Raw genomic sequence first — 19068 nt, forward strand, 5'->3', positions numbered from 1 at the left:
AATGACGTCAGCTATCGCAGTCACCCAAAGCCTCCCAGTGTTGTCAGGCCCATACACCCGCCAATCTCAGGGTTGTATAAAGGACGCACACTTTTAAAAGAGTGGGCTTGGTAACGATTTCAAATATGTCATCACTCCTTCTGAAGCTTCAGTCGCCACATTTGATATCGAATTTTCAAATGCTCCTAAGACATGGGCTGGTTGTAACTTCTCAGTGCTTATCCATATGTCCCTATCTGCGTTAAACAGTACAAACAGTAGATTGATAGATACATAAGGCCAGATACTTCCTCTATAGGCAGAGTAGTAAAAGCTGAAATCCCATTCCGATTTCCGCCATGTGTTACTTGACTTCACTGACACATATGGAGCCCTTATAGGTTCACTCTGAGGTGATTAAGACTGTTTTATTTTCTTCTTTTTTCTTTTTTTCGGAGCTGGGGACCGAACCCAGGGCCTTGCGCTTGGTAGGCAAGCGCTCTACCACTGAGCTAAATCCCCAACCCGACTGTTTTATTTTATTATTCGTTTTTTTTCTAAGACTGGGATCCTCTGCATATCCCCGGGTGTCCTGGAACTCACTAGCCTTGAACTCAGAGATCCACCTGCTTCTGCTGCCCAAGTACTGTGCCACCACCACTGGGTGATTTAAGCAAAGAACATACTAGAAACTCAGTACATGATTAAAGCAAACAACATATTTGAGAGGCTGCTGCATTACGTACTCAGTAGGACATCTGTAAAGAATTTGAGTTATTTCTAGATATCATTGTAAGAAATTGTTCTAATTAATCAAGCTTACAAAACCACTGTTAGAAAAATCTCAGCTTCGGTTAATTAGAAATCATGACCTCAAAGAACGGCACAACAGGCAATGCCTCGCTTGTTTTAGGGGAGAAGGTGCCAAGGGGAAGTAAGTTGAGAAAGGCAGATGATGCTGGGGGTTGGCAAGGCCTTCTTCAGCATGCCTAGGTACCATAACCCCATCTATAAACAGGCAAAACAAGATGGAAACTGGCTATCCAATGACAAGTCAGTAGGTAAGTGTCGGTCCATTTACTTCATGATGCAGTAGTGGTCATAAGGCCAGTGTTTAGGAAACAGTCTAGCATGTTTTGGTTACAATGCTAAGGGCAAGCATCCAATGAGAAGGGTGCAGGTTTGGCAAAGTGACACTGCAGGCAATCCCCTCTTTCCTCTATACCACAGGTCTCCCGAATCTTAAACATGGAAACAAAAACATCTAAATCAACAGAACCGCTGAAGTGGGCATCTGATCTTACTAACATCAGGTGCTTTTCCTACCTTAGCTTTGCCAGTTTAAGATGTTATGGACTTTTAAGACAAAATGCTGATTCAAAACTTAAAAAACAAACAAACAAACAAACGGCACAACCAGGCATAGTGGTTCACACCTCCAACTGCAGCCCTCCAGGGGCTGAGGAGGAAACTGCCACAGGTTTAAAACCAGCCTGGGCTGCAGAGTGAAATTTTGTGGAAAGGAGGAAAAAAAAAAACAAAAAACAAAAAAACCACACAAAAACTACCTACTTGAAACATCTGTGTCCACAGACAATCAATCAATCAATCAATCAATCAATAAAATAATTAAGTTAGTAAGTAAGTAAGTGCCGGCCACTCTTCTAGCTTTCTCACAACCCACAGTGGAGTAATTCTCCCTGTGGGTTCATCTGAGTGGGATTTGCACAACACTGAAATCAGCAGACAAGCCCTCTTCAGATTATTACACTTCCTGCCCACCCTTCCGGCAAGGCAAAATTTCCTTCCATGTGAAACAAGAAGGACCAATGCACAAGAAGGGGTGTTTCTACCACTTAGGAGACAAGACAGATAGGGCTAGGGGAGGGGGTTTTAGATCCATGCTCAAACCAAACAGGTTAGAGACAAGGCTCAAAATACAATGAGAGGTTACAAACTTATCCCTAGGAACACACCAAGACTACCACAGTGCCTCTGACACGCCATTCTGATGCATCTAGAAAGGACGGGGAAGTGTGTGATTTGCTCACAGCACTGCTGAGTTTTCAAAGCCATTGCACACAGAGCCAACACCCAGCCAACCCCACCTTGCTCCCGTTGCTTACAGGCAGGAGAGCTGGATTTGCTGGAGGAATCGCTGGTGAAGCTCTGTCTGGAACACCCGTAGTCACTGAGGGAAGCCATACTTTCAGAGAAGCGAGAAGACTCCGAGTCACTCTGCTGGTCCTCGTTCACATATTGCTTCTCGCCGTTGAAAGGCATCCTTTATCACCTTGGGGATGGATGGGTGGGGGAGAGAGAGAGAGAGAGAGAGAGAGAGAGAGAGAGAGAGAGAGAGAGAGAGGAGAGGAGAGAGAGAGAGAGAGAGAGGAGAGACACACAGAGAGAACCTGCACAGACAGAGAGACCCTGAATCAACATCATTCTGGGATACCTACTACACCTGCTTCCAATGTGCTTTTTCCAGCATGGATAATAATGCCCAAAGCTGTGACAATCTAGGTGGGAATTGTCCCTAACAAATTACCTCACCCTTCTAGAACCCTGAGCAAGACTTTTGCAAAATCACCCAGATTGCCTTCCACAAAAGGCGTGTTGAAGCCATATTCAGGGGAAATGTGGAGCAGCGCTAGGTGATAGCAGACCCTTCTGAAATGTACACCGTGCACAAACAGGCTCTCCTAGGTTGCTGTGACGAAGCTCTAGTGGGCTCCTCAGTCAGACTCTATTCTGTTCTGGAGAAGTCACTTAACCACCTGACTCCATGGGGGAAACTGGGCTCCCAGACTGAACTTCCACAGCTTTGTGAAGACTGAAGAGGATTAACCTCATCACAGCATCAACTGTAGTAACTGCTCTTACTGCTTTGTTTGAAAGGAAGTAAGTTCAGCTGGTGAGATGGCTCGGTGGGTAAGGGCACTAGGTGCCAAGCCAATGACCTGAATTCAACCCTGCTATGACAGGAGAAAACTAGTTCCACACACTGTCCTCTGACCTCCCCCAAGTGCTGGTGGCATGCACAGACGTGAACACACAAACACAGGACATAGCTAGAGGATGGAAGTTTAAAAAACATTAAGGACGTTCAAACTCAAACTCTTGGTACGTCTGTGAGCCTGTCTCGGGCAGCAAAGGCCAATGAGATGTTGCGGGTCGTCAAGACTAGCTCCCCATTTTCATATGAACTATCGAAGCATGAAGACGAAGACTTGCTGAGCACCGAGGACCATAGGGTTCTGATGCATACTCGGAGGGACAAGGAGACTCACTGCACCATGGCGCCGGTCCCTGGACTCTAAAGGCAAGTGCTTTCTCTGGGACATTACATAGCATCCCAGGGAAGAAGTCATGCCTGGCACAATTTAGAAAGACCAAGGCACATGAATGCCAGGCCTGGGCCCGAGAGCACCAGTCAGGGCTGTGAGGAAATTGGCTTTGCTATGAACGTAGCTATCAGCTGACTGCAAAAGCCAAATTTGCTCAAAGGAGACCCCTCCAACCCTGGATGGAGACAGAGGAATGAGGGAACTCCCTGCAGGGAGGGATGGGGTACTTTCACAAGGGCCGAAACAGAGGAAACTCTTTAGCAATGCATAATATGACTGGGAATGTCTCCACATTTTTTTTTAATGAATCTGTTAACATTTACAGAATACCTACTGCACATCAGGCACTGGGAAAAGTAGCTGCACAAAACAGACATGACCCTATTCTCAAATCCAGTTACTTAAAACCGTGTGCACCAGATGCTAGAGATGTAAGAAGCAGAAACAAGGATTTTCTGACAAGCACAAGAAAAACAGGGGATGGATCAGAACTAAAAGGTACTGACAGGGGAGATCCAGACATCACTGTAAGATATAGGGCAGGCTGCACCTTTTGGGAGCTAGTGGGGACAAGAGCAAACCTGCGCCATGGGGTGGTGGTGGTGGGGACGACAGTCCAAGGACATCTCTACATGGTCTCGATCAACTTCAGTCCTGACACTCGCAAAGGTGCACCTTTGCCCAAGCCAAAACCTGACTAAACAGAGAATTGTTAACTCCTTCTGCAGATGGTGGGGCAAGGAGTAGGAGGGACCCGCCACTTGGAAGCACTCACCCTATCTTACAATCCCAAAGCCAACAACATGGACATGGGCTACAAAACAGTCCTGAGCTCTTGGCTCTTCAGTAGCAAGACAGCTTCCTCTTATGCATGAAAGGTAGTTTTGTCCTGAGTGTTTACTGCAGCGCTCTGGGAGTGTGGTTTGGTTTGGACTTAGGAAGCGCCTAGCAGCACAGTCCACTGGTGGGCAGAACTCGCTAGGAGAAAGTGAGCTGCAGCAATTCACTTCCCACTGCAGGCACTGCCTGAAAATGCCTCGCCCCCAGAAGCCTCCCTCTATCCTCCATCATCAGCTTCCTCCTCTCAGTACAGCCGTCACACATCTCTTCCTTCTCTACAAAAAGACTTGCACTAGAGTAAGGAGATGGTTCAACGAAGGACCTGAGGTCAAGTCCCCAGCACAGTTGCATGTTCCTGCAATCCCATGACCGTGGAGAAGGATAGAAAGGTTTCTAGGGCTGGCTGGCCTCCAACCTAGTTCCTGGTTAGTGGGAGACCCTGTCTCGAGGAACTAGGGACTGATAAAGCAGACCCTCGATATGGACATGTGTGTTCACACCCACAAGGAGGCGTTTGTGGCTGTCTTCTTCCAGTGACTATTTCTGAATCTCCTGAAGAAGGCAGACACTGCCTTGTCTAGCATCCGTACCAAGTTCACAACAAGTCCTCAGTGTCAGCTGAATCACAGTCATTGAATCCCACTTGGTACAGCTTCAACTAGAACATCTGTAAACTGACAGCCCTACATAATCACAGCCTGCTGCTGCCGAGCGAAAGCCTGGAGCAGAGACATTACCGTCTATGCCTGGTTTATCTGATTTAAATTCCAAATCCCCAGGCCTTGTCGCTCCTGACTGATTCCTGCTCTTTCTCTACCGCAGTGGGGCTTACACCAACACGCATTTTCCAAGTAAAAGCAAATAAAAGCGCTCATCTGTGGGAATTTATCAAGTGCTTTAATAGTTATAACTGTGCATTTCTTTTGATATTCCAGCTGGATAGCACATTTGGTAGGTTGCTTAATTACACAGAAAGGGAACCAAGTGCAAAAAAAAAAAAAAAAAAGAAAAGAAAAGAAAAAAATGGTCAAGAGCTAGAGCCCAGGGTCTGAGGCCCAGTATGTCACCAGCTAACTCTGGGACTTCACGCACAGCTGCATTCTGTAGGGGGTGGGTGGCAGAGAAGTGGGTTAATTACACATCCTTTCTGTGGGAAATTGCTAAGATGCTCCTCCAAGGCAGACAAGGGATCCATGAGACATCATAAGGTATTCTGAGAAAACATGCATGTACAGTAAGCATGTTTAACTGTGTGGATTAAGTTGTGTGTCAACATGTCACTGGAGGTGGGATCTGAGGCATGAGGCTGTAACAGACAACTAAAAAGTGTCACGCTGCTTAGATGCTCTTCAGCTGGCAAAGGCACCCACGTCACAGCTGTGATTCACTGCATCCCAGCAGAAGCTTGTCTTTGGAGCAAGGCACTCATTACTGCCTTAAGAGATCGTCTATTTCTTCTACGGGTGTACCAAGAATGCCTAACTAGTAGAGCTGGCGTGAGATTTCACTTAGTTAAGGAAAGGGTTGCTTGGGGCAGTGGCTGCCACAGAGACAACAGGACATGGCTATTATGTGCTTTCCTTTGTCAAATCACCTTGGGCGTTAAACCAGGAAAACAATTGTTATCAACAAAGATAACAAAATCACGTTTCCCTACAGAAAAACAAGGAAGACTGGCACTGACCGTAAGACAGAACTCACACACTCGTCTGAACTATGAAACCCCAAATCCAATGGCCTGTCCCGGTGTAAATGGTCTGCAGGTGCCTTCGCTGTCCTTCCCTAGTCTTCAATTTCCACACGAGTCAACTGGGGACAAATCAACTTGACCCAAAAGGCATTGAGGGTAACTGGACTGCTTCAACTATTAGATGCTTAGTCTGCTGATAACAATTGTTTTTAAAGAAGCACAATGCCTTTCATATGGACAAATGTGCATCTGCCTAGCTGGTCAACAAAACAATATAGGTAAATCAAGCAATCCTGCAGGAACACCACATTCATCCAACCTGAGGACTCACTGGTCGAAGGTAAAGACAGAAGATACCTCTAAGCGGAGCTTCCAATATTACTACACTGGGTCATTATTTAAAGAAACTGGATTGTTTTTACGTATCCTTCCATTCTTTTGTAACATATGGCATTATGCCATTCCTTCTCCGGGCAATAAGTGGAGTTCAGCAGGTAGAGATGTACTGTTGAATAAATATGTGGATGCATAATGGAAGTTTACTGCTAACATTTTAGAGACAAGGAAGGGATGCAGAGAGCCAGACAGCTGTCCCGACACACAGAGAGCATGGACATCGGCTTTTAATTTGCTCGTGATTCTTCAGTTTATATTTGACTCTGCATCTTATTTCCTCTCTACAGAAAACTTCCTCTAAATAGCCCTGTACTGGTGAGGACTGTAAAGATCCCCCAGATTTTGACTGTAGTTGATAAGGTCCTGTTATTGTGGACATAACATAGATGTGCATCCCATAGCTTCCTGCCTTGATTGACTGATTGATTGATTTGCAAAAACAGACCTTGGACCAAATGCACCTCTAGGTCTGATTTTCTGGAATGGGACAGCCTGGGTTCAAAGCTGCCTGCAGGTTATGCAGCATGCCCCAGCTTTGTGAGCCGTCACCCATCTGGGGCGGGTTTTGGTGATGCAGCTGTCTTTGAGTCATCTCTGTTCCTGTAAGCCACCCCTCACCCATTTGCTTTTAAGTACTATCAAAAACCAACCAACCAAACAACCAAACAAACAAACAAACTCATGGCTTACCAAGTTGGACTCTGATGGTATCTATAGTTAAGTCTGTTATGGGTTTCCTATTCTGGGGGTGTTGTGTCTTCCCAGGAAAAGTCTTGTCAAACAACAGATACAAACTCTAAGTGTTGCCCAAGTCCAGATGCTGTTAATTCTGCAGAATCTCACAGAATGTAAGATCTGTGAGACCATGGTGACCTTCACCTTGACTTCATAGGATATACTAAACACCCTGGAATCTAGACAGAAAGTTGTAGAAGGACAATACCTAGTGGAACTATGGAGTCAGGGCTGGAGGCCAGTAGATGAAACTTCTCCAGAAGAGAGCAGTCAGTCTAAGTGTCTAGCCTGTGGCTATGTTAACAGGGCCACAATGGGTAGCTTTATACAAAGAACTTGGAAGCTTGAATCCTACCTTAGATGTAATGACATAGGGCTAGAGAAATGGCTTGTCGATTAGGGACACTTACTCTTCTTGCAGAGGACCCAGAAACGATACCCCCAGTTTGACAGTATTGGGGGATGAGGCCTACTTAAAGAGGCTTAGGTCACGAGGGTTCTGTACTGAAGAACCAATCAATGCAGCTATGGAAGAGTATGAGGCCACGAGTTCATCTTTCATTCTTATCCTCACCACAACTTCTAACTGTAGTTGATAAGGTCCCCCAGGCTCTGCACACAGCAGACTTTTGGGGGATTAGCAGCCATGCCAACCACCCCACTTATGACAGTACATTCCCAAATGGAAATGACAAATTTCAAGGTACTCGTGCCTGACGCCCCCATGGGCCTCATGGAAATTAGCCACCAAGAGTTCAGACCACCGCCCAGGACAGACAGGGACCCAATGAATATCCTTACATGAACAAATTTGGCCCCGAGTCTACTCAGGAAACAGCTAGAGTTTCCGATCTGTTCTGCCTGTATCACATTGCTCATTAAGCAGGCACTCAATATAGTAGTTTAACTGTCTTTATCTCTGCCTTCCCAGTAACTTTTAAAATGCATGTAGGAAGCGTTCCCTTCTCCAGTCTCCAGTGCCTATCTCAACACAATTCCAAGGTTAGCAAAGCCTCAAGTCCCAGGAGCCTAAAGAACACTGTTTCTTGTATCACTGTACTCTTCTGACACTCAATGACACAAAAAAGTAGCAACTAGAAGCAACAGTTATGGAGCGTTCATTTATCGTGGTCTCAGTAATACACTCTGTAAGGGCTTCAGATCATTTATTTCCTCAAAGCTGCAATACAACTGTGTCAGGTAGGTGTTATTCTGTTTAAAATAAGAACCCAGGGATCAGAGAGTCGGCATTACTCTCCCCGAAGGTTTACAGCAGTGCAGAGGCTCAACTCAAAAGCCAGGCAGCAGGCTGTAGCCCTGAAGCCCGTGCATGGTAGTCAGGATGGCTGGAGCCCAGTGTGTTGCTAATCATTCTTTCCATTCCAAATTGATCTGTCCGTCATCACGTGGACACTTGCACATGTGGGAGCAAGATGACCTTACCCTGGGACACTATACCGTGCACTATACCGTGAAGGACATTGCTGAAGGAGAGCATTCAACAAAATAGCACTCGACCACCCCATGCCAGTGACCAAAGTCCTCTATTAGAAGGCCATTCCTTACGCCCTGCTAACTGCTTACAGCTAGCAGTCAAACACATCTGGCAGTAAATTGTTCAGGTTATCCAACATGGCCTGGGGAATGAGATCCACCAAGTTAATGCTAGGTTGTGGGGAAAATGAGATGGCAAGAAGCATTTGGTGGATACCCTCCCCCTTCCAAGACTTTACCAAAGTCACAGGATGGAAGGAGGGGAGCAGTCAAAGGCAAGACTGAGCTCTGATGGAAAAAAAAAATCACAGGTGCTAGAAAATTTCTATAGTCCATCAAACACTGCTTTAGCACCAGCCTAGAGTAAAGCAAAAGCCATAGTACAGAGAGAACAATACTGCTCCTCATCAAGTCATAGTGAGCAGAGAGCCAGACAAAAGCCAACAAGCCAGCCACTGTCTAAAAGGCAGATGCCTATGCTCCCTGTGCCATTACAGCATCGGGAAAGATTTCTAGGCACTCTTTGTCCTAGAAAGCATTGATCCCCACATCCCTGCCGCCTAGTTTAACAACCTGTGCTGCACACTCCAGGGCCCTTCAGCTCTGGGTCACTTCAAGTGGAGCAATGTATGAAATCCGTGAGGGTAGGAAAAAAGGGTGGGGGCTAGATGGGGCTGGGGTGGGGGCGGGGGCTCCTAACCCAGGAACCAGCATAAGAACCTCATTATCAGAAGAACCTCGTTGTCAGTTGGAAGGTAGGACAACGAAGATCTGAGAGTTGAACACCACGAGTGCTAAGCAGCCCTCTAAGGGACAAGGACAAGTTGCCTGGTTTACCGTTAAGGTACCAAGACAACGATGAAAGAGTGTATTTCATTTCGTTCATACTGGAACCTCTCTGAAGTGTTTCTACTCGGCTTGTAACGGTAGTCTAACAAACGCTTCTTCGTTGGCTGGATTTGTGGGTTTAAACACATGATTTGGGCTTCTTGTGGTTGGGGGCGGACAGAACCTACAGTCCTGTCAAGTGCTCTACCACAAAACTACATTCCCAGTCTAATAAACGCATTTTAGAAGGGAAACAGTGTGAAATCGCTCATTTAATGGAAGTTTTTCCTCAGTACTAACGTAAACACATAACTGTGTCATCCACGTGCCACCGAATCTCGTTGCTATGTTTTGTGGCGCCTCCCTGAACGGAAAGCCATCCTTGAGAAGAACCCAGATGTGACCTGAGCTGGCCTCCTGGACAGTCAAATCCAACGGAAGTCCCAGGAGTCCCGCCCGCTCGCCCACGTTCTCTGCTCGCCCCTCCCTCCAGCAGCACCACGTTTCCTGTCAAAACAAACGTTTGGGGGAGGGGACTGCCGGGACAGAAGCCTGCTCTCGAGAAACCAGGCAACAAGACCCAAACACAGGCCGCGGCCGGGCCGGGCCGCGGCTCAATCCCACTCCTCCAGGGCGGAGGGATCCGGGATCTGGTCGTACGGGGAGCCCAGTCCGTCTCGCGCCCGAGAGCACAGTCGCTGGCACGCACCCAAAGGGTTGTCATCACGGCCAAGCGGCCCCGCAGAGCCTGGGCCACCACCGCCACCGTGCCCCACTTCAGGCCTTGACTCGGAGGTCAAATGTCCTGACTTCGGAGGGTAACAGGAGCCCTCCCGTTACCCCGAGGAGACGCGGTCCCTTCAGATCCCACGGCCCCTCCCCTGGGATGGGTACGCACCCCCGGATCCCGCGCAGAGACTCGAGGAAGACTAGGTGGCCGGGGTCGCGGGGCTCTGCGTATAGCCCCCTCACCCAGGGTCACAGGCACCGAGAGATTCAGCAGTCTGTCAACTCTGGAGCCCTCCCGCAACCGCACGCGGTATTTAAAGGGCCCAGAGGTACTCCTTGGGCGAGACTATCCGGGAAGGAACTGGAGGGGACTATGGCGCCGCGGCGCCAGAATCCAGGACAACTCTGACGGGATCCCTAAACTCTCGCACAGTCTGTCTACCAAAAAAGGTTCTCCTCAGGTTTCTATCGTGAAGGCTGAAGAAGGCTCGCACTGAAAGCCATTTGGACACAAGAAGATAGATAGGCTCCCCCATGCTCAGTAGTGGTACGGTCCATGCCTGCCAGGGGCGGGGAAAGGAGTAAACACGGAATTGGGGCAACCTAGGGCCGGGAGCGCTAGGGCTGCTCTAGGGCCTAAAGCGTTCGGGGGCGGGGCCCGGCTGTGTAAGGGCGGGGCCTAAGTGCAGAGGGTGACGCCCCCAATCCTGTTTCTTTCAGTTTACCAGATGGGGTCAAACGGACTAACTCCAGCTCTGCGGACAAACTGCTGGTAGTCGGCTCGCGGCAATAATATAAAAATACTAGATGCCCACCTTCACACTGGCCACACACACGGGGCCAAGCGAGCCAACAACGTTCCAAACCCGCTGTCCCACGCACATCGGCGGCTAACCGCGTCATCCACACGTGTCAACATTTTCCTGTAAACACGGTCCTGATTTGCCCCTTGAATTGGATGATTGGCTTCTGGGAGCCACACCTACTGAAGCTCTCTGAAGGCTTCGCCTGGGTGCAAAGATAAAGAGTTTTGCTTCTTCTAAGGGTTCATTGGCAGCACTTATCTTGGGGAGAAGTTTCAACCAGAGTTAATGTAAATAAGTGCTGGGAGGGGCTCTTGTGTGGTCAGGCTTACTAAGCATAACTTGTGAGCTTGCTTCTGGGCATAAAGAGACAGAACCACTTTTTTTTTTTTTTTTGGCCAGTTGCAAATTGGTATTCCTTATGGGTTACTTCATACAAAAAAAGTAAGTGAATTTCATATAAGCAGAAATATTTCTGTTTAGGGCTAAAATGATATCGGATTGTGGAGGCAAATTGTCTACCATCATTCTAGAAAGGATTTTCCCAAAAGCAGACAATAGTTTAAAGCAAGGTAGAAATACAATTGTACAACGTGGGCTTGTCTGAGGTTATAACCCAGTCCCTAGCATTTATCTATCCAGGAGCTCTTGTTCAGCGGGACTGGAATGGAACTAAAGCAGTCTCAGATGCTCAGTGTTAGCTACTGAAATTTGTTCTGAACAAAGCTACCTAGCGATTTGTATCTGCCGCTCTAGAAATTACATAACCTAAAGCTGGAACCATGACCGCTAAGAGTTGCTGCTCTATCACGAAGACCACAGGTAATTTGGATCTCGGCATCCACATTGAGTGGCTCACAAACACTTGTAAGTCTAGCCCTAAGGAATGCAATGCTGTCTCCTGGACCCCCTGCACACACACATGCACACACACTCATAATAAGCACATGTACACACATGTACACTCCCCCCCCGAGAGGTACACTCACATCAATGATAAAATTAATCTTTTTTTAAAAAAATGGTAAGGGGTTGGGGATTTAGCTCAGTGGTAGAGCGCTTGCTGGGTTCAGTCCTCAGCTCCGAAAAAAAAAATGGTAAAATATACAACCTGATACAGATCAAGAGACTTAAAGAGAAAGTGCCACTGTCACCTAGGCCTTATCCCACAAACCTGTTATTTATGTCACTCGTTGGGATAAACAGATGTCAAAAGCCTCCAGTCTCAAGGCTTGCCAGATCACTGCCACCACCCAACCCGCCCTACAAGCCTCCACAGCGAAAAGATTAACTAAAAATATTTCTACATTCCTGGTGGCCATGTAACAATGACACATGAAAACAGTGTATGCTGTGCAAGCGTCTTATTAGCCTGCTAAGAGTCGTGTTGTGTCATCAGCTAGGAGCAGGTGAGCATAAGTCAGCACAGTTGTCCAGTCACCCGGGGTGACGAACTCATTTTGACACTTCTTTTTAAACGCTCAAATACGTCCCCCTCGCAAACACAAAGGAGCCATTTCCCTCGAAGCAGATGAGCCCATTTGCAGCTTGTTGCCCTGTGAGATTCTCCAAGGGGCATGGAAGAGGTAGAGGCTTGGAGAGCCAAGCCATGAAGACAGAAGATGCAGGAAACAAGTCTTCTACTGCTTTCCTTTAAATAACTTCTTATTCGAAAGCCCATCGGAGAGTCTCTGACCAACTGCTCTCTGCCTGGGTTGTGCTGTTAGATAGGAGATTCTCTTACCCCACCCCCAGCCCCCAAAAGCTTTGTGTCACGTCCGTGCCACACAGATCAAACCATAAGATAAAGTCCTCACTGCTTAGGTAATGTGTATGACTTTCTGGGGGGCCAATATCTGAAAAGAAAACCACTTTAGTAAAATTAAATTCTTTAGTTGAAGAAATCTTATTATTGCATCTCGTGTGGGAGTTGTATCTGTTTATTTGAGACAGGGCCTCGCTATGTATCCTGGGCTGGCCACAAACGTTTGATATTTCTTCCTCGGGCCTCTGGAGTACTGTGTTTACAAGCACCCCACGTGCTGTGCTTACAAGCAGGTACCATGACACCCAGCTTTGTGCCTAGTATTTGTAAATTGCCTGCTTTGAATCATTGGAAAGGCTGGTGGTAATAGGCTTGTTTTCCCTTAAAGTACACTTTGTTTTAGAAATCACAAATTTTTATCTGATATCATTGGCAAAAAACCCAAAATGCCAGCTAAGACAGGGTCAAACTTTTTGCATGAATTCACATATTTCCTTTTTTATACCTCTGAAAAGTTTTAGTCCTCACACCCTTTTTGGTGGTGGTGGTGGGGTCCACTTTGTGAGTTGTTTTTTGTTTTGTTTTTAATGTTGCTAGGAGAGGGAAGCCATGAATAAACTCTTAAGTCCAGAACCCTTGACATCTGAGTTCTAAGTTACAATGAATTCTTGGAGGAAAAAACAAACCAAAAAAAAAATCCAAAACCTAGCATTGTAATAAATAGGCCTACAACTCTTGTCAACCAATTTGCTGATGGAGTTGCATCTTGGGTCAATTAAAGGGGACCCCAATACAGCTGTATCACACTCACAGCTTGTGGGGGTGGGAGGGGCGGTAGAAGCCCCAAAGAATGAGGAAACACTGTCAGTGTTTCTGTCTTCCTCTGCTGGGGCTGGGAAGCTCCTCCTGCCTGGGTTGACCTGACTTCAAAGCTTCTCATTTTCCTCAGTTCCTTAAGACCTATTTATGCATTTGCAAAAGGCTCTACTAGCAATCATACCAGCACCACCACCTCCATCACTACCACCAGCCCTGCTTGGTTTAATGTCCCATTGCTGTTATCTTGACATTTCTTAATACTTTCTGAACAAAGGGATCCCTGCATTTTCATTTTGCGTTGAACCCCACAAATCATGTAGCTGGTCCTGGTCTCACCACAGAGAGTCTGAGTCTAGGTTTGGTTTTGTTTTCCAGTGCTGTGGATTGAGCTTGGGGTCTTGATTTCGTGTTAGGCAAGTGCTCTACCACTCATCTGTATTCCCAGACCTGATTGATTGATTGATTGATTGATTGTTTTTGATACAGGGCCTTGCTAAGGTTTCCAGGCTGGTCTTGAACTTGTTCTGTGGTCCAGGAAGACCTTCAATCTACTCCCTTATGCTAGTCTATTATTTCAGCATCTCAGATTTTATAATAGCTCATTAAATCAATTTCTAAGAAGAATTTTGACTATACAAAATATATAGTATCTTGGCCTTATGTCTTCCCTTTTATAGACCTATATAAGATATGACTCCATTGAGAGACGAAGAAAAGCTAAATGGAATCAGATTTCGTATCCATCTTAAGGCACTAGAGAGGGGGCTGGGAACAAGTCAGTAACTGAGGGGACAAGCTACTGCAGGCAGGGGGAAGGAGGCAATCTGACTAATACAGGCACTAGAGAATAAGGCATTGAGTGCTCAAACCTCAATCACACGCCTTCTGTTCAAATCTGTTATGAACCTAAACATGCTCTAAAAAATTGTTTTTAAATTACCTTTACCTTATTTCTCATTTCCCAAAATATTGATATTTTTCCTTTGGCTTTGAAGATTAGGTAGGTTTAAGTTGCCAACCATTCATAACTTTGAACTGAATACCTTGATCAGTTTTCTCTGGATTCCGCTGGACCGAATGCGCACAAAGTCACTTTTCCGACCCAGTGTATCTCCCCTCACATTTAAACACAGCCCGCTCCTGACCCTGACAAATACTGAAAACACCAACAGTTTCAGAGATTTCCTCGTCCCCGCCACCACCGTCTTTCCACTTACCTGGACAACGTGGCTCTCCTATGGGGCTCAAAAGAATGAGAAGCAAAGCCAAGAGAGTGCCTTGGCCAGCAGCTTCGGAAGTGGGCGGGGCCAAGGAAAACCAATGGGAGGTGCCAGGAGGGATGCTTGGCTTGTTTTCCTCACCAGGATATTCATCTCCTGCGGGCCTCTGGCCTAACCCGGGAAATTGTTTTCTAAATGCTTTTGTGAGTCAACATATAGGCCCTCAGTTTTTAAATCAAATATCCAACAGTGCCCAAAAGCTTCGAAAATAAGTTGTAAAACCTGGAAGACAGAAGGGAAACATGGAGAAATGTGAGTCTCAGGATAGCATTTAACTCCCAAACACAAGTTACAGAGCAGCAATTGCAAGGTGTTGCCATTTATGCCAGAGAGGGTTTCCTCCCTCCTGGGTACACCCTGCCCAAGTACTTTTGAAACACGGCCAAAAAGAATGGAAGAAACCTGATCGATGAGGAGTGCCTTGGTCAAGGCGGTCGGGGAGAGCTCCAGTTTGCGCTGCTACACATCTAGACAGTTCATGTTGTTTTCAATGGGTGCGTGTTCATTCACAGAACCCAATGCTAGTACAATGCTAGTCTTATCATTCCGAGTTCCCAACCTACCTGACTAGAGACATACGGTACAAATGATGGCTTTCCCATCTCTGAAAGTCACATAAACGAACGGAGCTTTCCATATAAAGGAAGGGATTTGCCAAAGGTCCCTCTGTATAGCATGCTAAAAGTTCTTTATACGTGGTGGGGTGGGGGGTGGGGGGGATCATTGATCCTTATTCTTTTAGGATGTTGACTTGAAGGCCTCTCTTACTACATGGTGTTTCCTTTCAAGCATCCTTTGCCCTCATGTCTTTGATGGTAAACTGGGTAAGTACCCTTTCCCACAGACGGGTATAAAGCATTTGAAACACAGTTGCAGGTGGTCCACAGGTGGCTCAATAATTATGCTACTTCAGTAATTCTACCAGTTCTGAAGAGCCCTGACCCTTCAGCCCCCTTTCACAGTAGCTCTTCCCAGAGTTCCTGACCCCGGAGAGGAGCCATCGCACTAGGACAGTGAGGGCTTATGACTGAACAAAAACATTCTCGGCGGTGGTGACTCACCAAGCTGGCACATCAAAAATAGAAACCAGAAGGACTCACTGCATGGCTCCTCCACAGAGGCGCACACGTAAACACTCGTGTGCAGTGTCACATGCAGAGAGAGCTTTACCTCTTGACCATCACGTTTCCGTGGTGACATGAAAACAGCACACAGCCACCATGCCAACTAAGGGCTTGAAATATTTATGACCGCATTCCATGACTTGGCAGAGTATCTGGCCCAGGTACCTGGGTGACCATGCCTCGCAGGAAAGCAAAGAGAATGGGATGTTCTTAACCAGCCTACAAGAGGAGACTGCCTGTGTGCTCTCACATGTACACGTATACACATAAGGCACCCATATACATATGTATGCACGTATGTATTATGTGCGTGTGTGTACGTATGAAGTAGAGAAAGAAAAGGAACTAAATTTTGCTTTGAGAAACTCGAGGTTAAAGAGCCATACAAGGCACTTCTGAATGGTTCACGGAGGAATAATTTATGCCTTAACATTGTTTCACACAACAGGATACAACACAGGTGTACAAATGGTTTTTCTTTGTTCTTTCTTTCTTTCTTTCTTTCTTTCTGTCTCTCTTTCTTTCTCTCTCTTCCTTTCTTTCTCTCTCTTTCTCTCTTTCTTTCTTTCTCTTTCTCTCTCTCTTTCTTTCTTTCTTCTCTTTCTCTTTCTTTCTTTCTCTTTCTTTCTTTCTCTCTCTCTTTCTCTCTCTCTTTCTTCCTTTCTCTCTTTCTTCCTTTCTCTCTTTCTTTCTTTCTTTCTCTCTCTCTTTCTCTCTCTCTCTCTCTCTCTTTCTTTCTCTCTTCTCTTTCTTTCTTTCTTTCTCTCTTTCTTCTCTCTCTCTCTCTCTCTCCCTCTCTCTCTCTCTTTCTTTCTTTCTCAGTCGTAGGGACTGCAATCTAGACCTCGTATCTGCTGGTTTGTGTTGTACATCTGACCTGGGTACCTGGCTCTCTCCTTCCATTTTCTACTTTGAGACAGGGTGTCACCAAATTGTCTGTGTTGCCTTTGGACTCATTCTGGAGCCCAGGCTAGATTTGAACTTGAGTTTTGTACCGTTTTGTTTTGTTTTTGGCCTACTAGTCACAGACTCCATAGAGTTACCTTAGAAGACGGAGCCTCAAACAAGGAAGTGCTGGACACATTTTCTTGATTGATGGCTGACGTGGGAGGGCCCAGCCTGTGTGGGTCAGTGTTGTCCCTGAGTAGGTGTCCTGTGAGGTATAAGGAAGGTAATTAACAGTGATCCAGGAAAAGAGCCAAGAAACAACGTTCCTCAGGGCGTCTGCTTCAGTTTCTGCCTCCAGGTTTCTGCCCTCACTCCCCTCCATGGTGGACTGCAATCCAAGTATATAAGCTAAATAAATCCTTGTCTTCCCAAGTCGATTTTGGTCAGTGTTTTCACAGTGAACTCAGACAGGGGACTGCAGCCTTAGCTTCCCTCAGCAGATGGCATATAAACTGTGTGCTGGGGCCCAGTTACGAGCAAATCTTAGACTTCAAGCCCAACTCTTTATTGGAAAAGAGCGTGCATGTAAAATTTATGAATGACTTTTTAAAAATGTATAAGCATAGATAATCAGGTTTTTTTTTTCCTCAACGAACAAACCCAATTAGAAGGAAGTGCGGTATGGAGGGATAGGGTGAGGGTTTTACACTCCAAATTCATAACCAGGTTTCAACACTCACTGTCCTTATCTTCACAGGTGTCAGGTAACATTAGGGATGGACCCAGGGCACAATTTGCTACTTTAGTCTATTTTCTGTTTCCAGTAACATCACACCACAGACTGGATGGGTTACAAAGGAGGCTTATTTTAGTTCACGTTTCTTCAAGGGCAAGGTCAAACACACAAAATGCTCCCAGTGATCTCTTTCTGCCACCCGAATTCACTCACAAAGGCTTCACCCCAGTGGCTTTACTCTTAATTAGCCGCCAAAGCCCCTCACCCCCTGAGCCACTGGTCTGATTATGTCTCTGTAACCGTAAGCGTCACAGTTGGGATTACATTCCTGTATACAGAACATTGTGGCAGGAATCTTTCTGAAACGATCATTCTGACCCCAATGAGAGGCTCCTGAAAGGTGTCAGCCCCAGGTCATTTTATACTCTAAAACTACAAGGCAGAGTGAAGCAGCAAGCGAGGTTTTCACAGAAGCAAAAATGGTGGTCAGCCTTCTTTTTTTAAAGGCATATATTAGAGCTGACAGGTGTAAGCTCCTGTGGTCAGGTTGTTAAGGGCAATGGCCCATTGTTCCAGGTATTTCTCAGGCCTGTTGTTTCTCGGCATCATTCTGTTCCAGGTGGCAGGTGAAGCCATGCTTGGAAATGAGCAGTAAAGCAAGTAAATCGTTAAAAAAACATTGAATCGATCAGTATCTAAAAATTGGTCTTTTCTATCCTGTTCTACCTCACCTTCAGGGATCTGCTGACGTCATATCCAAGTCAGAGAAATTATCCAGTGCCCCACAGTATATAGTTACTTCACCTAGTGCTATGCCAAAATAGCTGACAAGAATAATTTGAGGAAGGAGGGACTTATTCTGGCTTACAGTTTCAGGGGGATACAGTCTACCATGGCAGGGAAGGTATGTTGGCAGGAATCTGGTGGTCTCCTTTTTATTCAGTCCAGGCCACAGAATGGTTCTACTCGTGTTAAGGGTGGGCCTTCCCACTTCAATGAACGTAATCTAGAAAATTCTTCACAAAATGGCCCAGAGATTTGTTTTCACGGTGATTCTAAACCTCATGGAGTTGACCATAATAACATCACACAAAGGCATTTGCATCGTTCGTGTATTACAGGAACCAACATGTGTATGGTGTGGCGAGCCCACTAATATTTCACTGTTGGAGATGGGAACATTATCTCTTCACAGACTGACCAACGGCTACATGGACACGAACTCTTAAGTAGGTACCATTAGAGGTGGACCAGCACTGGAAGGCAGGGATGTGTCTCACGGAGTCTGCAAAGGACAGGGGACCCAAATGTTGGCACTGGGCACGACATTCACAGCAACCTCAGCGATGTCTGGCTTCCTCCAGCCCCTCCTCAAGCCCCAAAGATGTAGCACACAACACACGTGCCCTGCAGTGTTGGAAGTTACATAGGAGCTACTCACTTAGGCTCTATGTTCCTTGGGTTCAAGAACTAATTCATCTTCATGGCCATGGAGATGAATGCTTTGACGCTCCAAGTCTCACTTAAGGTTGCTTAACTTCAGGCTGATGGATTTGGAGAGTTTCTTCTCCTTTAGCAGGGGGGTGGGGGGATGGGGGGGCGGTGCCAAAAGTTA

The 19068-nt window shown here is 46.3% G+C and overlaps 1 protein-coding gene across 1 annotated transcript in view; it reads right to left on the reverse strand.

Moving 5' to 3' along the window:
* Positions 1-10341, reverse strand: part of Tcp11l2 (t-complex 11 like 2) — a 34903-nt gene extending 24562 nt beyond the window's left edge. Inside the window, exons 1-2 of the mRNA XM_032910463.1 lie at positions 10208-10341; positions 2106-2272 (exon numbers count right to left, since the gene is read on the reverse strand). Of these exons, the coding sequence (XP_032766354.1) occupies positions 2106-2262 (157 nt within the window). The 5' untranslated portion in view covers positions 2263-2272; positions 10208-10341. The remainder of the gene's footprint in view (positions 1-2105; positions 2273-10207) is intronic.
* Positions 10342-19068: the final 8727 nt, after the last annotated feature.

This window comes from Rattus rattus, chromosome 1 (assembly GCF_011064425.1).
Source record: "Rattus rattus isolate New Zealand chromosome 1, Rrattus_CSIRO_v1, whole genome shotgun sequence".
In the NCBI taxonomy this organism is placed as follows: domain Eukaryota; kingdom Metazoa; phylum Chordata; class Mammalia; order Rodentia; family Muridae; genus Rattus; species Rattus rattus.